At 42.8% G+C, this 23,350-nt stretch overlaps 1 protein-coding gene across 2 annotated transcripts in view; it reads right to left on the reverse strand.

Moving 5' to 3' along the window:
* The window catches only part of cables1 (Cdk5 and Abl enzyme substrate 1), a 205,404-nt gene that overhangs the window by 111,592 nt on the left and 70,462 nt on the right, over positions 1-23,350 (reverse strand). For both annotated transcript variants that reach the window (XM_059985261.1, XM_059985267.1), the window contains exon 2: positions 240-311. In XM_059985261.1, the coding sequence (XP_059841244.1) occupies positions 240-311 (72 nt within the window). The remainder of the gene's footprint in view (positions 1-239; positions 312-23,350) is intronic.

Below are 23,350 nucleotides of genomic sequence, written 5' to 3' on the forward strand. Positions count from 1 at the left end.
CTGTCTTCCCCTCGAGTAAGCTGCCAGCTGAACCTGAGGGTTACAGTAGTTAAGTCACACGTGAAGGACAAGAGCTGGACTTGGTTGTCATAGACTGTTTGAGACGCATGCATTGGGAGCACAATCATGGCCCCTCACACCCCACCACCGATGACAACCTGAAGGAATCATAATACTACAGCGTTAGAACTGCATCACAAGTTCAAGAGTGCTTCTGTTTTCACCAGTTATTTTCATACCTCCGCAATGGGGCATTTTCCTCAATGTCTTCTAGAGTCTCCAATGAAGAACGCTGAGAAACCAAGCGGCGCCTGGAAGGAACAAGACCACACAATGAAACTCTGCTCTCCGTAGTCCAGTTCGACCCACACTGACTGTGGAACTGTCTCTGAACCTGCGGGTCAGTAGAGGACAGAATTGCTGTTTCAAATAAAACTCCTTTGGTAATTTTGCACCAGAAACAATATGTAGAAATATTATTTTTGGACTGAAACGTCACTGTGTGTTCCTCTGGATTTCCAGCATCTGCACAATCTTTTGTTTAATGTTTAGAAATTCCTCTTTTTCTCTGGTGAAATATCTGTAAACCAAATTATACCAACTTGGACAGGTTGTGAGGGAGAACACACAGACAAATTGTGCAAGCATCATCAGAGATCTTTCATCATGGACCAGAATGGTCTATGTTCTACCCAGCGAATGTTGAAATGCCTTGATACAGTGAACATGGAGAGTATGTTTCCTAGAGTGGGAGAGCATAGGGCCAGAGGGCTCTGCCTCCGAATAGAAGGACATCCATCTAGAACAGAGATGAAGAGGAATTTCTTTAGTCAGAGGATGTTGAATCTGTGGACTACATTGCCACAGATGACTTAGAGTGCAAGTTGATAAATTCTTGATTAGTCAGGGTGGGGAGAAAGCAGGAGAATGGGATTGAGAGGGATAATAAATGAGCCATGATGGAATGGCGGAGCAGACTCAAGACTCAGACTTATAAGACCATAAGACATAGGAACAGAATTAGACCATTTGGCCCATCTTTCTTTTTCAATTTTTTATTAAATTTTCAAAAACAAATACATATTGGTCATAATAATACAAAGGGCGTGGGAGTACATTGTTGGTAATTAATACACGTGAGTAGAAACTATAGGTAACACCAATATAACTGACCTCCCAAACTCTTAATATAGACAAGATACAAAGAAATAAAAAGATGGAAAAAAGCCCCAAATGAAAAATCAAAAACAAAATAAACTAAATAAAACTAAAACTAAACTAAACAAAGCTGAGCTATTCCATTATATCGGATAAAGTCATTGATGTTGTCAACTCCACTCTCTACTCAAATTAATAAGTAATATAAAGGAATCAGAAAAGGTCAAATTATATTCTATGAAAGTATTGGATAAATGGCCTCCAAGTTTCTTCAAATTTAACCGAGGGATCAAAGGTACCACTTCTAATTTTTTTTTAAGTTTAAACAGGATATGGTTTGGAAAGACCATTGAGATGTCGTTGGGGGGTTCATCTCTCTCCAATTCAATAAAATAGATCTTCTAGTCATTAAAGTAGTGAATGCAATCATCCGCCAAGCTGAAGAGGGCAGATCAATCATTGGTAAACCGAAAATTGTGGTAATAGGGTGAGGTTGTAAATCAATGTACAAAACTGTAGAGAATGTATCAAAAATATCTTTCCAATATATTTCCAAAAGAGGACAAGACCAAACATATGAGTCAGAGAGGCTACCTCAGAATGACATCTATCGCAGATCGGATTTATATGAGAGTAAAAGTGAGCTAATTTATCTTTAGACATATGAGCCCTATGCACCACTTTAAACTGAATCAATGTATGTTTAGCACAAATAGAAGAGAAGTTAACTAATTGAATGATTTTCTCCCATTTCTCTATAGGTAAAGAAAGTTGAAGCTCCTGCTCCCATTCATTTTAAATTTTTTATCAGATATATCTGACTATTTTCATAGTCATATCATAAATGATTGCTATTAAACCCTTTTAATAAGGGTTTAAGCCTAAAATTTTTTCTGTGATATCAGTTGGATAAGAAATTGGAAAAGTAGGTAACATCGTATTTAAAAAATCTCTGATCTGTAGATATCTAAAAAAATGTGATCTGGGCAAATTATATTTATTAGACAACTGTTCAAATGACATGAAACAGTTAATCCAAAAAGAAATCACGAAAACATATTATACCCTTTGTTTTCCATACCAAAAAGGCTTGATCTGTAACAGAGGGTTGAAAGAAAAAATTAGATATAATAGGACTTGATAAAATAAATTTATTCAAGCCAAAAAATTTACGAAACTGAAACCATATTCGCAATGCATGTTTAATTATTGGACTAACCAATTGTTTATTCAATTTAGAAAGAACAAAGGGAAGCAAGGTCCCTAAGATTGAAACCAATGAAAATCCTTGTGCAGAATTACATTCAAGGTTAACCCATTGCAGACTGACATTAATATCCACAGCATGTGTCCAAAATATTAAATATCGAATATTAATTGCCCAATAATAAAATCTTAAATTCAGCAGTGCAAAGCCACCGTTCTTTTTGGATTTCTGCAAGTATTTTTTTACTTAATCTAGGATTTTTATTCTGCCACATATAAGATGAAATTTTTAAGTCAATAATATCAAAAAAGGATTTAGGAATAAAGATTGGTACTGCTTGGAAAAGATATAAAAATTTAGGTAAAATAATCATCTTAATAGCACTAATTCAACCAATCAGTGATATAAACAGTGAAGACCATTTAGTAAGCGATTGTTTGACCTGGTCTAATAGAGGTAAAAAACTGGCGTTAAATAAATCCTTATGTTTTTTTAGTGATTTTAACACCTAGATAAGTAAAATAATCTGTAACCAATCTAAATGGTAAAAGTCTATAAATTGGAACTTACATATTTAAAGGGAAAATTTCACTCTTAAGATTCAGTTTGTAACCAAGAAAGTTACTAAACTGAGCGAGAAAGGATATAACAGCAGGAATGGATTTCTCAGGATTCAGAATATATAGTAACAAATCATCTGCATATAATGATCTTATGTATCACATTCCCACGGGAAATGCCAAGTATAGTAGGTGAGTCATCAACAGCAATAGCAAGAGATTCCACGGCAATATCAAATAACAATGGGCTAAGAGGACAGCCTTGCCTAGTGCCACGAAATAACTGAGAAAAAGGAGATCTTATATCATTGGTAAGTACCGAAATATATCAATTTAATCCAAGATATAAATTGCAGGCCAAAATTAAATTCCTCAAGCATACTAAATAAGTATGGCCATTCAAATCTATCGAACACTTTCTCGACATCCAATGAGATGACACATTCTGGAGTTCTAGATGAAGGAGTACAAACAATATTCATTAATCTCCTAATATTAAAGGACGAATAACGGTTTTTAATAAATCTGGTCTGGTCAACCGAAATAAATCGAGGCAACTAATTCTCCAATCTAATTGCCAATATTTTAGAAAAAATCTTAGAATCCACATTCAATGAGGATATAGGCCTGTATGATGCGCATTAAGTGGGATCTTTATCTTTTTTAAGCATTAAGGAAATAGAGGCACCATAAAAAGATTGTGGTAATTTACCTATAAATAATGCATCCTTAAAAATTCTACATAACCAGAGAGAAAGTATAGTAGAGAAGGATTTTTTAAATTCTACTGTGTAGCCATCTGGGCCAGGTGCTTTACCTGAATTCATCAAAGAAATAGCAACTTTTATTTCTTGTTCCATAATATGAGCATCTAATACGAAACATTCATTAGGTGATAATTTTGAAACATTCAATTTCCTTAATAATTCATGCATTATAGTGGGGTCATCAGGAAGTTCTCATTGATATAAGGAGGTATAAAAGGGAAAAAATAATAAATAAGGGATGGGGTAAGAAGTGGAGGGGGGATTTAACTGAAGTTAGTGAAATCAATGTTCATACCATCAGGTTGGAGGCTACCCAAACGGTAGGAACGGTTGTTCCTCCAACCTGAGTGTGGCTTCAACTTGACAGTAGAGGCGGCCATGAATAGACATATCAGAATGGGAAAGGGATGTGCAATTAAAATGTGTGGCCACTCCACATTCTCACCCCATCCCTTATTTATTTTTTTTTCCCTTTTTTTCTTCTTTTCTCTCTCTCTTTTTTCCTCTCTCTGTCCCTCTCACAATCACTCTTTGCCTGTTCTCCATCTCCCTGTGGTGCTCCCCTCCCCCTTTCTTTCTTCCTAGGCCTCCCGTCCCATGATCCTTTCCCTTCTCCAGCTCTGTATCCCTTTTGCCAATCACCTTTCCAGCTCTCAGCTTCACCCCTCCCCCTCCCACTTACAAATCTTTCACTATCTCTTCTTTCAGTTAGTCCTGACAAAGGGTCTCGGCCTGCAATGTTGACAGTACTTCTTCCTATAGGTGCTGCCTGGCCTGCTGTGCTCCACCAGCATTTTGTGTGTGTTGCTTGAATTTCCAGCATCTGCAGATTTCGTCATGTTTGTGACTTTGTACTATCTTGTCCTGTGTCACCAAGTACACCCTCACCTCATTCTTAATTGACTCTAACATCTTCCCAACCATAGAGGTCAGGCTAACTGGTCTATAATTTCCTTTCTGCTGCCTTCCTCTTTTCTTAAAGAATGGAGTGACATTTAAGAAAGCATACGGTGCACTGGCCTTCATCAATCGTGGGATTGAGTTTAGGAGCTGAGAGGTAATGTTGCAGTTATATAGGAACCTGGTCAGACCCCACTTAGAGTACTATGCTCAGTTCTGGTTGCCTCACTATAGGAAGGATGCGGAAACCATAGAAAGGGTGCAGAGGAGACTTACAAGGATGTTGCCTGGATTGGGGAGCATGCCTTATGAGAATAGGTTGAGTGAACACAGCCCTTTTTCCTTGGAGTGACAGAGGATGAGAGATGATCTGATAGAGGTGTTTAAGATGATGAGGGGCACTGATCGTGTGGATAGTCAGAGGTTTTTCCCAGGGCTGAAATGGCTAGCACAACAGGGCACAGTTTTAAAGTGCTTGGAAGTAGGTACAGAGGAGATATCATGGGCAAGTTTTTTATGCAGAGAGTGGTGAGTACGTGGAATAGGCTGCCGGCGACAGTGGTGGAAACGGATATGATAGGGTCTTTTAAGAGGCTCCTGGACAGATACACAGAGCTCAGAAAAATAGAGGCCTTTGGGTAAACCTAAATCATTTCTCAGGTAAGGACATGATCTGCACAGCTTTGTGGGCCAAAGAGCCTGTACTGTGCTGTAGGTTTTCTACATTACTATTTGCAATCTTCCAGTCCTCTGTCACCATATCAGGGTCCAATGATCTTTTAACAATTATTACTAATGCCTCCACGATCTCTAGCGACACCTCTTTCAGAATCCTAGTGTGCAGTTCATCTGGCCTGGGTGTCTTTTTTGAAAGACCTTAGTTACCTTCTCGCTTGTAACGGTAACTACATTTCCTTCTCTTCCCTCATGCACTTCAACATCTGGCACACTGCGAGTATCTTCCACAGTGAAGACTGAATCAGTTCATCTGTTGCCTCGTTGTCCTCCATTATTATTTGTCCGGCCTCATTTTCTGGTGGTCCTATATCCACTCTCAGCTCTCTCTTAGGGAACAGTGATCACAACATGATCCAGTTCACTTTGAAATTCGAGAAGGAGAAACTAAATTCCAATGTGTCGGCATTTCAGTGGAAAAAAAGGAAATTACAATGGCATGAGAGAGGAACTGGCCAAAGTTGACTGGAAAGGGACACCAGCAGGAAGGACAGCAGAGCAGCAATGGCTGGAGTTTCTGTGAAAAATGAGGGAAGCGCAAGACAGATATATTCCAAATAAGAAGAAATTTTGAAATGGAAGAAGGACTATGGCTGACAAGTGAAGTCAGAGCCAAAGAAAAAGCAAAAGAGAGGTCATACAAGGAAACCAAAGCCAGTGGGAAGATGGAAGATTGGAAAGCTTTTAAAAACTTGCAGAAGGAAACTAAGAAGGTCATTAGGAAGGGAAAGGTGAATTATGAAAAGAAGCTGGAAACTAATATCAAAGAAGATACTAAAAGCTTTTTGTATATAAAGGGTAAAAGAGAGTCGAGGTTAGATAGGACCAATACAAAATGTTGCTGGAGATATTGTAATGAGAGACGCAGAGATTGCAGAGGAACTGATTGTGTATTTTGCATCAGTCTTCACAGTGGAAGACATCCGCAGTATACCAGACATTCAAGAGTGTCAGGGAAGTGAGGTTTGTGCAGTGAAAATTATGACTGAGAAGGTGCTCAGGAAGCTTAATGGTCTGAGGGCGGATAAATCTCCTGGACCTGATGGAATGCACCCTCGGGTACTGAAGGAAGTAGCTGGAGAGATTGCAGAGGCATTAATAATGATCTTTCAAGAATCAATAGATTCTAGTATTGTACCGGATGACTGGAAAATTGTAAATGTGACTCTGCTATTGAAGAAGGGCGGGAGGCAGCAGAAAGGAAACTATAGACCTGTTAGCCTGATATAAGTGGTTGGGAAGTTGTTGGAATCAATTATTAAGGATGAGATTACAGAGTACCTGGAGGCACATGACAAGATAGGCCAAAGCCAGCATGGTTTCCTTAAAGGAAAATCTTGCCTGACAAACCTACTGCAATTTTTTGAGGAAATTAAAAGCAGGGTAGACAAGGGAGATGCAGTGGACACGATGTACTTGGATTTTCAAAAGGCCTTTGACAAGGTGCCGCACACAAGGCTGCTTATCAAGATAAGAGCCCATGGAATTACAGGGAAGTTACTGGCGTGGGTGGAGCATTGGCTGATCGGCAGAAAACAGAGAGTGGGAATAAAGGGATCCTATTCTGGCTGGCTGCCGGTTACCAGTGGAGTTCCACAGTGGTCGGTGTTGGGACCGCTGCTCTTTATGATATATGTCAATGATTTGGCCGAAGGTATTAATGGATTTGTGGGTAAATTCGCCAATGATACAAAGATAGGTGGAGAAGCCGGTAGTGTTGAGGAAACAGAGTGCCTTCTTAGAGAACAGGGATGCAGAGAAATTACTTTAGTCAGAGGGTGGTAAATCTGGAATTTGTTGCCAAGAGCAGCTTTGGAAGCCAAGTCATTGGGTGTATTTAAGGCAGAGATAGATGGGTTCCTGATTAGCCAGGGTATCAAAGGGCACGGGGCCTAGGCAGGGGAGTGGGGATGACTGGAAGAATTGGATCAGTCCATGATTGAATGGTGGAGCAGACTCGATGGGCAAAATGGTCTACTTCTGCTCCCATACCTTATAGTCTTATGGTCTCTTTTATTATTTTAAACTATCCCCCCACCAATAGCTCTAACAAACCTGCCTGCAAGATTATTAGTTCCCCTCGAGATTAGGTGCAATATGTCATTTTTGACAGGTCACACCAGCCCCAGAAGGGATCCCAAGGAAGCCTTGGCCCTGCACCAGATCGTCCTGCTTTTACCTTCACTGGAGCATGACACAGGGAGCATTGCAGACATTACTACCTGGGAGGGCCTGCTTCTCAGCTTTCTTTCTGGCTCTCTAAATACTCTTTTCAGGACCTCTTTCCTTCCTATGTTATTGGTATCAATACATATCAAGATATCTGGCTGCTCTCCCTCCCCCTCCAAAATGCTGTGAATGTGATCTGAGACATCCTGGACCCTGGCACCTGGGAGGCAACATACCATCCAGGTGTCCCATTCATGTCCACAGAACCTCCTGTCTGTTCCTCTGACTATTGAGTTCCCTATCACTACTGCTCCCCTCTTCTCCCTCTTTCTCTTCTGCGCCACGGACACATGCTCAGTGCCAGTAACCCGGTCCCCATGGCAACCTCCTGGGAGATCATCCCCCACAGCAGTACCCAAAGCCGTATCCTTACTATTGAGGGAATGGCTCTGCACAAACTGCCTTGTCACATTTCCATTTCTCCTGACCGTCACCCAGCTATTCGCCTCCTACAACTCAGGAGTGATTCCTTCCCTGTAACTCCGATCAATTATCTCTGCAGCTCCGGATCCCTAACATGGTTCTCAAGGAGTAGCATACAGATGTAGTTCCCCATGAAATTCCGCGTCTTCCAGGACACTTCCGGCATGAAGCACACACAACAGCCACTTACTACATTAGATACGGTAAGAGAAAACAGCAAGTGACATTTGCTGAAATATATTTGGTAATTCAGTTCCAGACTGCTGGCTCATTTGTTCTTCTTGAGGTTTGTTGTGATCTTTCCCACTGCTGACTAATCATCCCACAAAATGAACATTCTATCACTTTGCAAATTTAGAAAAAGATTTTTTGTTTTGATTCTGAAAACTGAATTAATATACTGCAGATTTTGAACAGCTGTAGTGGTAGCTGTGATCCTTACAGACACCCCTTGAACACCTTCTGCCACTCAGATCTGCCAGCCTTCTCTAACCACCCATTCAATTGTGCCCATTTTGTTGATCTAGAGATACAGCATGGAACAAGCCCTTGTCGCCCTACGAGCTGTGTCACCTAGCAACCCACCAATTTGACTGTAGCTTAATCACACAACACTTTACAATTATCAGTGAACCTACTAACTCTTTCAACTGTGGGTTGGAACCGGAAGAGCCAGAGGAAACCCATGTGTAAACAGGCAGGAACATACAAACCTGTTTACTGAGGACGTCGGAATTGAACTCTGAACTCCGAACTCCGACACCGAGATGTAATAGTGTTCCTCTAACTGCTATGCTACCATGGTGTCTCATGTAGATTAGCATTTTTCACCTTTAGATTTCCTTTTTTTGCTCGATTTTATTTGCCATTAATGCACTTACGTAATGCTCCTATTTATTGGGAGTCAGTTCGCCTATGCCAGTCTGATCGATACCGAAGCAATGGAAAAAATGGATATTTTGACACCTTCCTATCACAGCCTGTGATTGGACCAGCCCATTCCTATTCTCTGCACAACTTCACTGTCAACAGCAGAATCAGGTTTAATAATAATGGCATGTGTCATGAAAATAATTTGTTTGCAAAAAAACATAAATTACAATATATATATTTTAAAAAATAGTGAAATTAGTGTCCAATCGGAAACCTGTTGGCGGAGGGAAGAATGCTGTTTCTAAAACATTGAATGGGTGTCTTCAGACTCCTGTACCTCCTCCTTGATGGTAGCAATAAGACCCAAAGGCAAAAAACAGGATAGACCGAACTGCTGATTCAGTGAAGGCAAAAGGTGGGGGTCTGTGTTTCATGGATAAACTCTTTGAGGAGTTCAGACATGGTGTTTTGTCAAACTCTTGTTCCCACAACCTGGAACATCTAACAATTAAGTGCTGACCATATACTTAACAAGAGAGTTGCCCTCTGTGACTCTGCCCAAATATCATCAGCATATAACCTGTAGCACCAGAAGTCCCAAGATGCAAGACCACTGCTATATTAAGATCAAGAATGCCGACCGTTCCTTGCTCAGACTGCATTTTGGGAATTCTGATCACATGGCTGCACACAGGCAGAGGCCAAAGAGCAAGGCTCCAGAGATTAAAACAAAGAGGTGGCTGTGGGAGACAGAGTAGTGGCTGCGGGATTACTTCGAGTCGTGTGCTGTGTCTAAAAACTCAACACAGGATCTAAATGAATACACCACAGTCGTCGCTGACTTTCTTAAAACAGTTGTAGACAAGTGTGTCCCTACAAAATCATTCAGACTCTTGCCCAAGCAGAAGCCCTGGATAAACCATCAGACCTGAAATATGCTAAGAGCCAGTTCAAAGGCATTCAAAATGCTGGTGGAACACAGCAGGCCAGGCAGCATCTATAGGAAGAACTGTCGACGTTTTGGGCTGAGACCCTTCAGCAGGACTGGAGAAAAAATCATGAGAAGTAGATTTAAAATGTGGTGGAGGGGAGAGAAAAATACCTGAAGGGGGAGGAATGAAGGAAAGAGCTGGGAAGTTGATTGGTGTAAGAGATACAGGACTGCAGGAGGGGGAATTTGATAAGTGAGGACCCATGAAAGAAAGAAAAGGGGGAGGACCACCAGAGGGAGGTAATGGGTGGGCAAGGAGATCAGTGGGGAAAGGGAAAAGGGGATGGGAAATGGTGAAGGTGGTGAGGGGCATTACCAGAAGTTCGAGAAATCGAAGTTCATGCCAACAGGTTGGCGGCTACCCAAATGGAATATAAGGTGGTTTTCCTTCAATCTGAGTGTGGTGTCATCGCAATAGTAGAGGAGACAATAGATTGACATGTCAGAATGGGAATGGAAAGTGGATTAAAATTGGTAGCCATTGGGAGATCCAGCATCTTCTGGTGGACAGTGCATAGGTGTTCGATGAAGTGACCTTCCAACATGCCACAGATCTCAGTGATGTGCAGGAGGCCACACTGGGAGCACCGAGCACAGTAAATGACCCCAGCAGACTCACGGGTAAAGTGTCGCCTCACTGGGAAGGACTGTTTGTGGCTCTGGATGGTGGTGAGAGAGGAGGTGTAGGGATAGGTGTAGCACTTGTTCCACTTGCTTGTTGGGTGAAGATTGATTGGCCATGACATCAAAAGTTATTGTGTTCAGTTCTGGTCACCTCACTACTTCTGTGTTCAGTTCTGGTCATCTCACTACAGGAAAGATGTGGAATCTATAGAGAGAGTGCAGAGGAGATTTACAAGGACATTGCCTGCAGTGAAGGGCATACCTTATGAGAATAGGTTGAGTGAACTTGGCCTTTTCTCCTTGGAGCAACAGAGGATGAGAGGTGACCTGATAGAGGTGTATAAGATGATGAGAGGCATTGATCGTGTGGATAGTCAGAGGCTTTTTCCCAGGGCTGAAATGGTTAACATTAAGGGGCATAGTTTTAAGGTATTTCGAAATAGGTACCAAGGGGATGTCAGGGGTAAGTTTTTTTAGACAGAGAGTGGCGGTGGTGGTGGAAACGGATAAGGTAGGGTCTTTTAAGAGACTCTTAAATAGATACATGGAGCTTAGAAGAATAGAGGGCTATGCGGCAGGGAAATTCTAGGCAATCTCTAGAATAGGTTACATGGTTGACACAACATTGTGGGCCGAAGGGCCTGTAATGTGCTGAACATTTCTATGTTCTCTATGTTACGGGAAGAAGGTCAAGGAGTGGAGCTGAGGAGGGGAGAAAGAGTCAGCCATGACTGAATGGCAGAGCAGAATCGATGGGCCAAATAGTCTACTTCTGCTCCACTGTCTTATGATCTTACATTTACTTTAATTTGTCATGGTCCGGTCCATGAAATCCGTGTTCCGGTTCACAGTCTGGTCCGTGGACGCTGGACTCCGGGTCTTCTGGCTGTCCGTTGTTTCAGTTGGGTTTAATCACAGGCACCTGATTCTCATATTGGGGCTAAAATATAAGTGGCCCTGGGTTCGAATGTGGTTGCTGGTTCGTCTTGTTGGTATCCTGTCCTCACCTCTGTGGGGTATGTCAGGCCGTTATTTCCGTTACCCTACAATTGGATCTGTCCCTTCCTGTCCTTGCCTCCATTGGGTAAGTCAGGCCATCTTTGCCATTACCCTGAGGCTGGACTGTTCCCTTCCTTCCCTCTGAACCCACGCCTGAAGCACTGGCGGCAACCTCGTCTACGTCCTCACCTGTATCACCAACAAGTTCAGCCACCGAAGTGAGACCAGAACCTTGCCATGCCAACAGAAGGAACTATCTATCGTTGAGCTTGGAACTGTCTCTTTGTGGCCCTGTGTTTAGTGTCTGTGTATGAGTCCTGGCCCTATGTCCTGTTCCCTAGGAAGGGGCCCAGCTCTGTGTTCTGTGTTCCTGCGCTCAAGTCCAAGGCTCCGAGGAGGTTCCAGTCCGTGTCCAAGTCCAAGTCGTGGCCTGGGCCCTGAGTCCTGATCTCATCCGGGACCAGTGTCCATGTCCAGCTACGCCTCTCCCCACTTCTGCTTTGCTCTCCCTCGACCAAGACCAAGTCTGAGATTCATGTCCTCCTCCAGCCCTGTAGTCCTGCGTCCTGCCCCCACATCCAGTCCTGTTGCCTTGCCACGACCAGTCCTCGCCTTGATCCAGAGTCCAAGCCCGAGTCAAGACCCAGGTTCCTGGTCCCTGTCCAGTCTCTAGCTTGGAGTCCTTGTCGAGGTTCCTCGTTCCTCATTCCCAGTTCTTAGTTCCTCGTCCAGGTCCCACTTTCCTACTCTAGTCCTGGTTCATGCCCTGTCTCCTAGTCTTGTCCAGTGTCGTTTCTTCCCCACTTCCCTTGCTTTCATGATACACCTAGTCCTCTCCCTAGTACTTCAGTGTCTGTGTCTTGCATTTGGGTCCGTTCCCAACGACCACCTTATGACATAATTTCCATTATTTACTTCTCAACTGATTTGATTTCTTGTCAATAATAAATAAGAAATCCCCCTTCATCGGTCTACATTCACACCAAATTCAGAAGATCTAAGGCAATACACACAAAAAGCTGGAGGAACTCAGCATCTATGGAGGGGAATAAAGAGTCGACCTTTTGGGCCGAGGCCCTTCACCTGGACTGGAAAGGAAGGGAATTGTCAGAATAAGAAGGTGGACGGAGGGGAAAGGGTAATCTAGATGGTGACAGATGAGACCAGTGAGGGAGAAAGTGGGTGGATCAGTGAGGGAGGATAAGGTAACAAGCTGGGACATAATAGGTGGAAAAAGTAAACAGCTGAAGAAGGAAGAATATGATAGGACAGGAGAGCAGATTATGGGATAAGGGGAAGGAGGGGCCACCAGAGGGAGGAGATAGGCAGCTGAGGAGAAGAGAAGGGGACGAAAGGAGTGAGAATGGGAAATGGAAAAGTAGAGAATGGGAAAGGGTAAGAAATTACTGGAAGTTAGAGAAATCAATGTTCATGCCATCAGGTTGGACGCTACACAAACAGAATATGAGGTGTTGCTCTTCTGACCTGAAAGTGGCCTTGTCATGGCAGTAGAACAGGCCATGGGCTGACATGTTGGAATGAGAATGGGGAATGGAATTATAATGAATGGTCGCTAGGTTATCCTGCTTGTTGTGAACGGAGCCAAGGTGCTCCAGAAAGCAATCACAGTCCACCAATGTAAAGGAGACTATTTCAGGAGTGACAGATACAGTAGATTCACAGTGTTTGCTCACCTGGAAGGACTGTTCAGGGCACTGAATAATGATGATTGGCAGGTGTGCAGTTCTGTCACTTGTAGAGCTAAGTGCTACGAGGGAGATTAGTGGCAAGGGACAAATAGACAAGGGAATCACAGAGAGAGTGGTCCCTACAGAAAACGGTAGGGGCAGGGAAATTAAAGATGTGTCTTGTGCTAGGATCCTATTGAAGATGACGGTTGCAAAGAATTATGTGTTGGAACTCCTCAAAGGATTTAATTTATAACTTGGCAAATAGATGATAGAAAACTGGAGAGCTATGTAAGAAGGAACAGTTGCTTAACTTGGAGTAGGTTAAAAAGTCGGCACAATATTGTACACCAAATGACCTGTACTGTGCTGCAATGTTGATGAAGGGAGAGCAGTAGATGTAGTGTATATGGATTTCAGCAAGGCATTACTAGGATGTTATCTGGGTTTCAGCAATTAAGTTACAGAGAAAGGTTGAACAAGTTAGGTCTCTATTCATTGGAGCGTAGAAGGTTGAGGGGGGATTTGATCGAGGTATTTAAAATTTTGAGAGGGATAGATAGAGTTGACGTGAACGGGCTGTTTCCATTGAGAGTAGGGGAGATTCAAACTAGAGGATATGATTTGAGAGTTAGGGGGCAGAAGTTTAAGGGAAACACGAGGGGGTATTTCTTTACTCAAAGAGTGATAGCTGTGTGGAATGAGCTTCCTGTAGAAGTAGTAGAGGCCAGTTCAGTTGTGTCATTTAAGGTAAAATTAGATAGGTATATGGACAGGAAAGGAGTGGAGGGTTATGGGCTGAGTGCGGGTAGGTGGGACTAGGTGAGATTAAGGGTTCGGCACGGACTAGGAGGGCCAAGATGGCCTGTTTCTGTGCTGTGATTGTTATATGGTTATATGGCTATTTGATAAGGTACCCATTGCAAGGCTTATTGAGAAAGTAAGGAGGTATGGGATCCAAGAGGACATTGCTTTGTGGATCCAGAACTGGCTTGCCCACAGAAGACAAAGAGTGGTTGTAGACGGGTCATATTCTGCATGGAGGCTGGTGACCAGTGGTGTGCCTCAGGGATCTGTTCTGGGACCCCTACCTACACTTTGTGATTTTTATAAATGACCTGGATGAATAAGTGGAGGGATGGGTTAGTAATTTTGCTGTATTGTGCTGTAGGTTTTCTATGTTTCTAGGTCAGTCAGCATCTACAGAGAGAAATAGAGTCAATGTTTTGGGCCGAGACCCTTCATCAGCACCAGAAAGGAAGGGGGGTGAAACGAGAATAAGGTGGGCAGAGGTGAAGGAGGATAAATGAAAGGTGACAGGTGAGACCAAATGAGGGGTAAGGTGGGTGGGTAGGGGCCCCTGGCTTCACCTATCATCTTCTAGCTTGTACTCCTTCTCCCCCACCCCCCATCTTCCCTCGTCATTTCCACTCCTGAAAAAGTGTCCCAGCCCGAAATATTGACTGATCATTCATTTCCATAAATGCCTGGTCTGCTGAGTTCTTCCAGCATTTTATAGGTGATGTTCTGCATTTCCAGCATCTGCAGAATCTTCTGTGTTTTTAATAATGAAATTAACTTCATTTCTAAACCAATATATTACTGATCTGAGAAGAGGTTTGATAAGATGCTTTTTAAAGAAAATGCTTTTAGAATATGCTTTGATATCATACAGGTGAGGTTCTTGCAAAGTTTTATTGCCCTGAGGTGTTGTATAGGTCCAAGTTCTATCACTATTGGCTGTGGAAATAATACAGGCTTCATGCTCATGTCTCGCTGGGAAGGGAGGAATGGCACTTCTTAGCAATGAAATTCAGTGGCAGTCTACAATAAGGTGTTCCATTTCACCTGTTACCAGCCTGATGCCTCATTCCATTTCACCTGTTACCAGCCTGATGCCTCGTTCCATTTCACCTGTTACCAGCCTGATGCCTCATTCCATTTCACCTGTTACCAGCCTGATGCCTCGTTCCATTTCACCTGTTACCAGGGAGCTAGCTTGATGCCTCGTTCCATTTCACCTGTTACCAGCCTGATGCCTCGTTCCATTTCACCTGTTACCAGCCTGATGCATCGTTCCATTTCACCTCTTACCAGCCTGATGCATCGTTCCATTTCACCTATTACCAGCCTGATGCATCGTTCCATTTCACCTATTACCAGGCTGATGCCTCGTTCCATTTCACCTGTTACCAGCCTGATGCCTCGTTCCATTTCACCTGTTACCAGGCTGATGCCTCGTTCCATTTCACCTGTTACCAGGGAGCTAGCCTGATGCCTCGTTCCATTTCACCTGTTACCAGCCTGATGCCTCGTTCCATTTCACCTGTTACCAGGCTGATGCCTCGTTCCATTTCACCTGTTACCAGGGAGCTAGCCTGATGCCTCTTTCCATTTCACCTGTTACCAGCCTGATGCCTCATTCCATTTCACCTGTTACCAGCCTGATGCCTCGTTCCATTTCACCTGTTACCAGCCTGATGCCTCGTTCCATTTCACCTGTTACCAGGCTGATGCCTCGTTCCATTTCACCTGTTACCAGGGAGCTAGCCTGATGCCTCGTTCCATTTCACCTGTTACCAGCCTGATGCCTCATTCCATTTCACCTGTTACCAGCCTGATGCATCGTTCCATTTCACCTATTACCAGCCTGATGCCACGTTCCATTTCACCTATTACCAGCCTGATGCCTCGTTCCATTTCACCTGTTACCAGGGAGCTAGCCTGATGCCTCGTTCCATTTCACCTGTTACCAGCCTGATGCCTCGTTCCATTTCACCTGTTACCAGGCTGATGCCTCATTCCATTTCACCTGTTACCAGGGAGCTAGCCTGATGCCATGTTCCATTTCACCTTCCACAAATCACACAATGATCACCTAGGTCATGCAGGATAGCATAGTAGTGCAGCAGTTAGTGTAACACTATTATCGTGCCAATGACCGAGCTTCAATTTTCACCGCTGTCTGTAAGGAGATTGTACATTGTCCCCGTGACCACGTGTGTCCCCTCTGGGTTCTCTGGCTTCCTCTGACATTCCAAAGATGTATTATTTAGTAAGTTAATTGATCATTGCAAATTGTCCTGGGATTAGGCCAGGGTTAAAGAGCAGCGGAGGATGAGAGGTGACCTGATAGAGGTGTATAAGCTGATGAGAGGCATTGATCGTGTGGATAGTCAGAGACTTTTTCCCAGGGCTGAAATGGTTGCCACAAGAGTACACAGTTTTAAGGTCTTGGAATTAGGTACAGAGGAGATGTCAGGGGCAAGTTTTTTATGCAGAGAGTGGAGAGTGCGTGGAATGGGCTGCTGGCAACAGTGGTGGAGGCGGATACGTCTAGATACATGGAGTTTAAAAAAAGAGGGCTATTTGTAACCCTAGGTAATTACTAAAGAAAGTACACGTTTGACACAGCTTTGTGGGCCAAAGGGCCTGTATTGTGCTGCAGGTTTTCTATGTTTTATGTTTTTGAATAGGTGTATTGCTGACTATAGGTTTTCTATGTTTCTATATTTCTGAATACGTGTGTTGCTGACTGTAGGTTTCCTATGTTTCTATGTTTCTGAATAGGTGAGTTACTGACTGTACGTTTCCTATGTTTCTGAATAGGTATGTTGCTAACTGTAGGTTTCCTATGTTTCTATGTTTCTGAATAGGTGTGTTGCTGACTGTAGGTTTCCTATGTTTCTATGTTTCTGAATAGGTGTGTTGCTGACTGTAGGTTTCCTATGTTTCTGAATTGGTGTGTTACTGACTGTAGGTTTCCTATGTTTCTGAATAGGAGTGTTGCTGACTGTAGGTTTCCTATGTTTCTGAATAGGTGTGTTGCTGACTGTAGGTTTCCTATGTTTCTGAATAGGAGTGTTGCTGGCTGTAGGTTTCCTATGTTTCTGAATAGGTGTATTGCTGACTGTAGGTTTCCTATGTTTCTGAATAGGAGTTTTGCTGACTGTAGGTTTCCTATCTTTCTGAATAGGAGTGTTGCTGACTGTAGGTTTCCTATGTTTCTGATTAGGTGTGTTGCTGACTGTAGGTTTCCTATGTTTCTGAATAGGAGTTTTGCTGACTGTAGGTTTCCTATGTTTCTGAATAGGAGTTTTGCTGACTGTAGGTTTCCTATGTTTCTGAATAGGTGTGTTGCTGACTGTAGGTTTCCTATGTTTCTATGTTTCTGAATAGGAGTGTTGCTGACTGTAGGTTTTCTATGTTTCTGAATAGGTGTGTTGCTGACTGTAGGTTTCCTATGTTTCTGAATAGGTGTGTTGCTGACTGTAGGTTTCCTATGTTTCTATGTTTCTGAATAGGTGTGTTGCTGACTGTAGGTTTCCTATGTTTCTGAATAGGAGTGTTGCTGACTGTAGGTTTCCTATGTTTCTGAATAGGTGTATTGCTGACTGTAGGTTTCCTATGTTTCTGAATAGGAGTTTTGCTGACTGTAGGTTTCCTATGTTTCTGAATAGGAGTTTTGCTGACTGTAGGTTTCCTATGTTTCTATGTTTCTGAATAGGTGTATTGCTGACTGTAGGTTTTCTATGTTTCTGAATAGGTGTGTTGCTGACTGTAGGTTTCCTATGTTTCTGAATAGGTGTGTTGCTGACTGTAGGTTTCCTATGTTTCTATGTTTCTGAATAGGAGTGTTGCTGACTGTAGGTTTCCTATGTTTCTGAATAGGAGTGTTGCTGACTGTAGGTTTCCTATGTTTCTGAATAGGAGTGTTGCTGACTGTAGGTTCCCTATGTTTCTGAATAGGAGTATTGCTGACTGTAGGTTTCCTATGTTTCTGAATAGGAGTGTTGCTGACTGTAGGTTTCCTATGTTTCTATGTTTCTGAATAGGAGTGTTGCTGACTGTAGGTTTCCTATGTTTCTGAATAGGAGTTTTGCTGACTGTAGGTTTCCTATGTTTCTGAATAGGAGTGTTGCTGACTGTAGGTTCCCTATGTTTCTGAATAGGAGTGTTGCTGACTGTAGGTTTCCTATGTTTCTGAATAGGAGTTTTGCTGACTGTAGGTTTCCTATGTTTCTATGTTTCTGAATAGGTGTATTGCTGACTGTAGGTTTCCTATGTTTCTGAATAGGAGTGTTGCTGACTGTAGGTTTCCTATGTTTCTGAATAGGAGTTTTGCTGACTGTAGGTTTCCTATGTTTCTGAATAGGAGTGTTGCTGACTGTAGGTTTCCTATGTTTCTGAATAGGTGTGTTGCTGACTCTAGGTTTCCTATGTTTCTGAATAGGAGTTTTGCTGACTGTAGGTTTCCTATGTTTCTGAATAGGAGTGTTGCTGACTGTAGGTTTCCTATGTTTCTGAATAGGGGTTTTGCTGACTGTAGGTTTTCTATGTTTCTATGTTTCTGAATAGGTGTATTGCTGACTGTAGGTTTCCTATGTTTCTGAATAGGTGTGTTGCTAACTGTAGGTTTTCTATGTTTCTATGTTTCTGAATAGGTGTGTTGCTGACTGTAGGTTTCCTATGTTTCTGAATAGGAGTGTTGCTGACTGTAGGTTTCCTATGTTTCTGAATAGGAGTGTTGCTGACTGTAGGTTCCCTATGTTTCTGTATAGGAGTGTTGCTGACTGTAGGTTTCCTATGTTTCTGAATAGGAGTGTTGCTGACTGTAGGTTTCCTATGTTTCTGAATAGGTGTGTTGCTGACTGTAGGTTTCCTATGTTTCTATGTTTCTGAATAGGTGTGTTGCTGACTGTAGGTTTCCTATGTTTCTATGTTTCTGAATAGGAGTGTTGCTGACTGTAGGTTTCCTATGTTTCTGAATAGGAGTGTTGCTGACTGTAGGTTTCCTATGTTTCTGAATAGGAGTGTTGCTGACTGTAGGTTTCCTATGTTTCTGAATAGGAGTGTTGCTGACTGTAGGTTTCCTATGTTTCTGAATAGGAGTGTTGCTGACTGTAGGTTTCCTATGTTTCGGAATAGGAGTGTTGCTGACTGTAGGTTTCCTATGTTTCTGAATAGGTGTGTTGCTGACTGTAGGTTTTCTATGTTTCTGAATAGGAGTGTTGCTGACTGTAGGTTTCCTATGTTTCTGAATAGGTGTGTTGCTGACTGTAGGTTTTCTATGTTTCTGAATAGGTGTGTTGCTGACTGTAGGTTTTCTATGTTTCTGAATAGGAGTGTTGCTGACTGTAGGTTTCCTATGTTTCTGAATAGGAGTGTTGCTGACTGTAGGTTTCCTATGTTTCTGAATAGGTGTGTTGCTGACTGTAGGTTTCCTATGTTTCTGAATAGGTGTATTGCTGACTGTAGGTTTCCTATGTTTCTGAATAGGTGTGTTGCTAACTGTAGGTTTTCTATGTTTCTATGTTTCTGAATAGGTGTGTTGCTGACTGTAGGTTTCCTATGTTTCTGAATAGGAGTGTTGCTGACTGTAGGTTTCCGATGTTTCTGAATAGGTGTGTTGCTGACTGTAGGTTTCCTATGTTTCTGAATAGGTGTGTTGCTAACTGTAGGTTTTCTATGTTTCTACATTTCTGAATAGGTGTATTGCTGACTGTAGGTTTTCTATGTTTCTATGTTTCTGAATAGGAGTGTTGCTGACTGTAGGTTTCCTATGTTTCTGAATAGGAGTGTTGCTGACTGTAGGTTTCCTATGTTTCTATGTTTCTGAATAGGTGTGTTGCTGACTGTAGGTTTCCTATGTTTCTATGTTTCTGAATAGGAGTGTTGCTGACTGTAGGTTTCCTATGTTTCTGAATAGGAGTGTTGCTGACTGTAGGTTTCCTATGTTTCTGAATAGGAGTGTTGCTGACTGTAGGTTTCCTATGTTTCTGAATAGGAGTGTTGCTGACTGTAGGTTTCCTATGTTTCTGAATAGGAGTGTTGCTGACTGTAGGTTTCCTATGTTTCTGAATAGGAGTGTTGCTGACTGTAGGTTTCCTATGTTTCTGAATAGGTGTGTTGCTGACTGTAGGTTTTCTATGTTTCTGAATAGGAGTGTTGCTGACTGTAGGTTTCCTATGTTTCTGAATAGGTGTGTTGCTGACTGTAGGTTTTCTATGTTTCTGAATAGGTGTGTTGCTGACTGTAGGTTTTCTATGTTTCTGAATAGGAGTGTTGCTGACTGTAGGTTTCCTATGTTTCTGAATAGGTGTGTTGCTGACTGTAGGTTTCTTATGTTTCTGAATAGGTGTGTTGCTAACTGTAGGTTTTCTATGTTTCTATGTTTCTGAATAGGTGTGTTGCTGACTGTAGGTTTCCTATGTTTCTGAATAGGAGTGTTGCTGACTGTAGGTTTCCTATGTTTCTGAATAGGAGTGTTGCTGACTGTAGGTTCCCTATGTTTCTGTATAGGAGTGTTGCTGACTGTAGGTTTCCTATGTTTCTGAATAGGAGTGTTGCTGACTGTAGGTTTCCTATGTTCCTATGTTTCTGAATAGGAGTGTTGCTGACTGTAGGTTTCCGATGTTTCTGAATAGGTGTGTTGCTAACTGTAGGTTTTCTATGTTTCTACGTTTCTGAATAGGTGTATTGCTGACTGTAGGTTTTCTATGTTTCTATGTTTCTGAATAGGAGTGTTGCTGACTGTAGGTTTCCTATGTTTCTGAATAGGTGTGTTGCTGACTGTAGGTTTTCTATGTTTCTGAATAGGTGTGTTGCTGACTGTAGGTTTTCTATGTTTCTGAATAGGAGTGTTGCTGACTGTAGGTTTCCTATGTTTCTGAATAGGTGTGTTGCTGACTGTAGGTTTCCTATGTTTCTGAATAGGTGTGTTGCTAACTGTAGGTTTTCTATGTTTCTATGTTTCTGAATAGGTGTGTTGCTGACTGTAGGTTTCCTATGTTTCTGAATAGGAGTGTTGCTGACTGTAGGTTCCCTATGTTTCTGTATAGGAGTGTTGCTGACTGTAGGTTTCCTATGTTTCTGAATAGGAGTGTTGCTGACTGTAGGTTTCCTATGTTCCTATGTTTCTGAATAGGAGTGTTGCTGACTGTAGGTTTCCGATGTTTCTGAATAGGTGTGTTGCTAACTGTAGGTTTTCTATGTTTCTATGTTTCTGAATAGGTGTATTGCTGACTGTAGGTTTTCTATGTTTCTATGTTTCTGAATAGGAGTGTTGCTGACTGTAGGTTTCCTATGTTTCTGAATAGGTGTGTTGCTAACTGTAGGTTTTCTATGTTTCTACGTTTCTGAATAGGTGTGTTGGCGCGTGGCCTAGTGGGCAAGGCATCAGACTAGTAACCTGAAGGTCACTGGTTCGAGCCTCAGCTGAGGTGTTTGTGTCCTTGAGCAAAGTGCTGAACAACACATTGCTCTGCAACATCACCGGTGCCAAGCTGCTTGGGTCCTAGTGCCCTTCCCTTGGACAACATCAGTGGTGTGCCGTGGAAAGGGGAAGCTTGGGCAACTGCCGGTCTCCCATACAACTCTGCCCAGGCGCAGATCCATGGTCTCTCGAGACCGACGTATGCCACCACGAATAGGTGTGTTGCTGGCTATTGGGCCTGGAGAGCCAATCCCATGCTGCATCTCTAAAAATTAAAAGTGATACAATCCTGTTCCCACATCCAATCCTGTTCCCACATCAGATGAAACATTTGCAGCCAAGCATTCTGCCCATCCAATTGAAAACATTGTGTGCCCCAGTGAACGAGGAAAACAATCTATTCCTTCAATGTGTTGAGTGATTTAGTTAAGCACTTAATGCATCATGCTCTGAGTTTGAATTGTGCAATTAATGGCCATGCCACAGTACAAAGCTTTTCTAAGCAGAGTTCTTTTTCTGCTTGGTCAGCAGACCAGGCTCTCCGCCAGAGAAACAAACAATATCAACCTGTAATCCTGGTTTTGGAGCTGGCAGCCAGTCAAGGAAAGAGCAGCCATCGCGTGAAATAACTGACGTAGAAATTAAGCTGAGGGCAGGATAGGCTTCCTCAATACAATGACTTCTGGAAATTGCACAGAGTGAAATCTTACAGCAATCACTCAATGAATGCTTCAAGAAGGCTTCAAATTTACAAGTGGCCAAGTAGAGTGTGGTAATTTGCCTCAATGACTCTCACGCAGCTGCACTTACATCCACAGTGATGAAGTGTTTTGAGAGGCTGGTGATGAAACATATCAGCTCCTGCCTGAGAGGCGATTTGGATCCGTTCAATTTGCCTACTGGTGGAACAGGTCCACAGCAGATGCCATCGGCTCTTCACTCAATCCAGGATTTTTACTCCTTATGTATGTGAAGGATGTCAGGAATAAAGTCAATTCAATTCAATTCCACCTGGACAGCAAAGATGCATATATCAGATGCTCCTTGTCATTTATAGCTCAGCATTCAATATCAAAACTAATCAATAACCCCCAAGACCTTGGCCTCAGTATCTCAACAGGGTGGTGTGCTTTGCCCCCAGTTCTGCTCGTTTCATACCTATGACTGCGTGGCTAAGCACAGCTCCAATACTATATTCAAGTTTGCTGATGACATCACTGTTATAAGCCGAATCAAAGGTGGTGATAAATCTGCACTTCAGAGGGAGATTGCAAATTTGGCTGAGAGGTGCCATAACAAGAACGTCTCACTCATTGTCATCAAGACCAAGGTGCTGATTATAGACTTCAGGAGGGGAAACCAGAGGGCCATGACCCAATCCTCATGAGAGGATCACAGGTGGAGAAGGTCAGCAACTTTAAATTCCTGCGTGTCACTATTTCAAAGGATCTGTCCTGGACCCAGCACATTAGTGCAACTGCGAAGAAAGCACCGCAGCACATCTATTTCCTCGCGAGTTTGCAGGGATTCAGCATGGCTTCTACCACTTTGGCAAACTTCTATAGGTGTATACTGGAGAGCATATTAACCATATTAACAATTACAGCACGGAAACAGGCCATCTCGGCCCTTCTAGTCTGTGCCGAACGCTTACTCTCACCTAGTCCCGCTGACCCGCACTCAGCCCATAACCCACCGACTGCATCGCAGCCTGGTATGGAAACACCAAAGCACTTCAAGGAAAAATCCGCAAAGAGCAGTGGATTTGGCCCCGTACATCACAGGTAAAGCCCTCTCCACCACTGAGCACATCTACAGAAGCACTGTCACAGAAAAGCAGCATCCACCACTAGAGATCCCCACCACCTAGGTCATGCTCTCTTTTCGATGTCGCCATCAGGTACAGGAGCCTCAGGACTTGCACCAGCAGGTTCAAAAACATTTACTATACCTGAACCATCAGGCTCTCAAATAATATACA

Source organism: Hypanus sabinus, chromosome 1, assembly GCF_030144855.1.
Source record: "Hypanus sabinus isolate sHypSab1 chromosome 1, sHypSab1.hap1, whole genome shotgun sequence".
Lineage (NCBI taxonomy): Eukaryota > Metazoa > Chordata > Chondrichthyes > Myliobatiformes > Dasyatidae > Hypanus > Hypanus sabinus.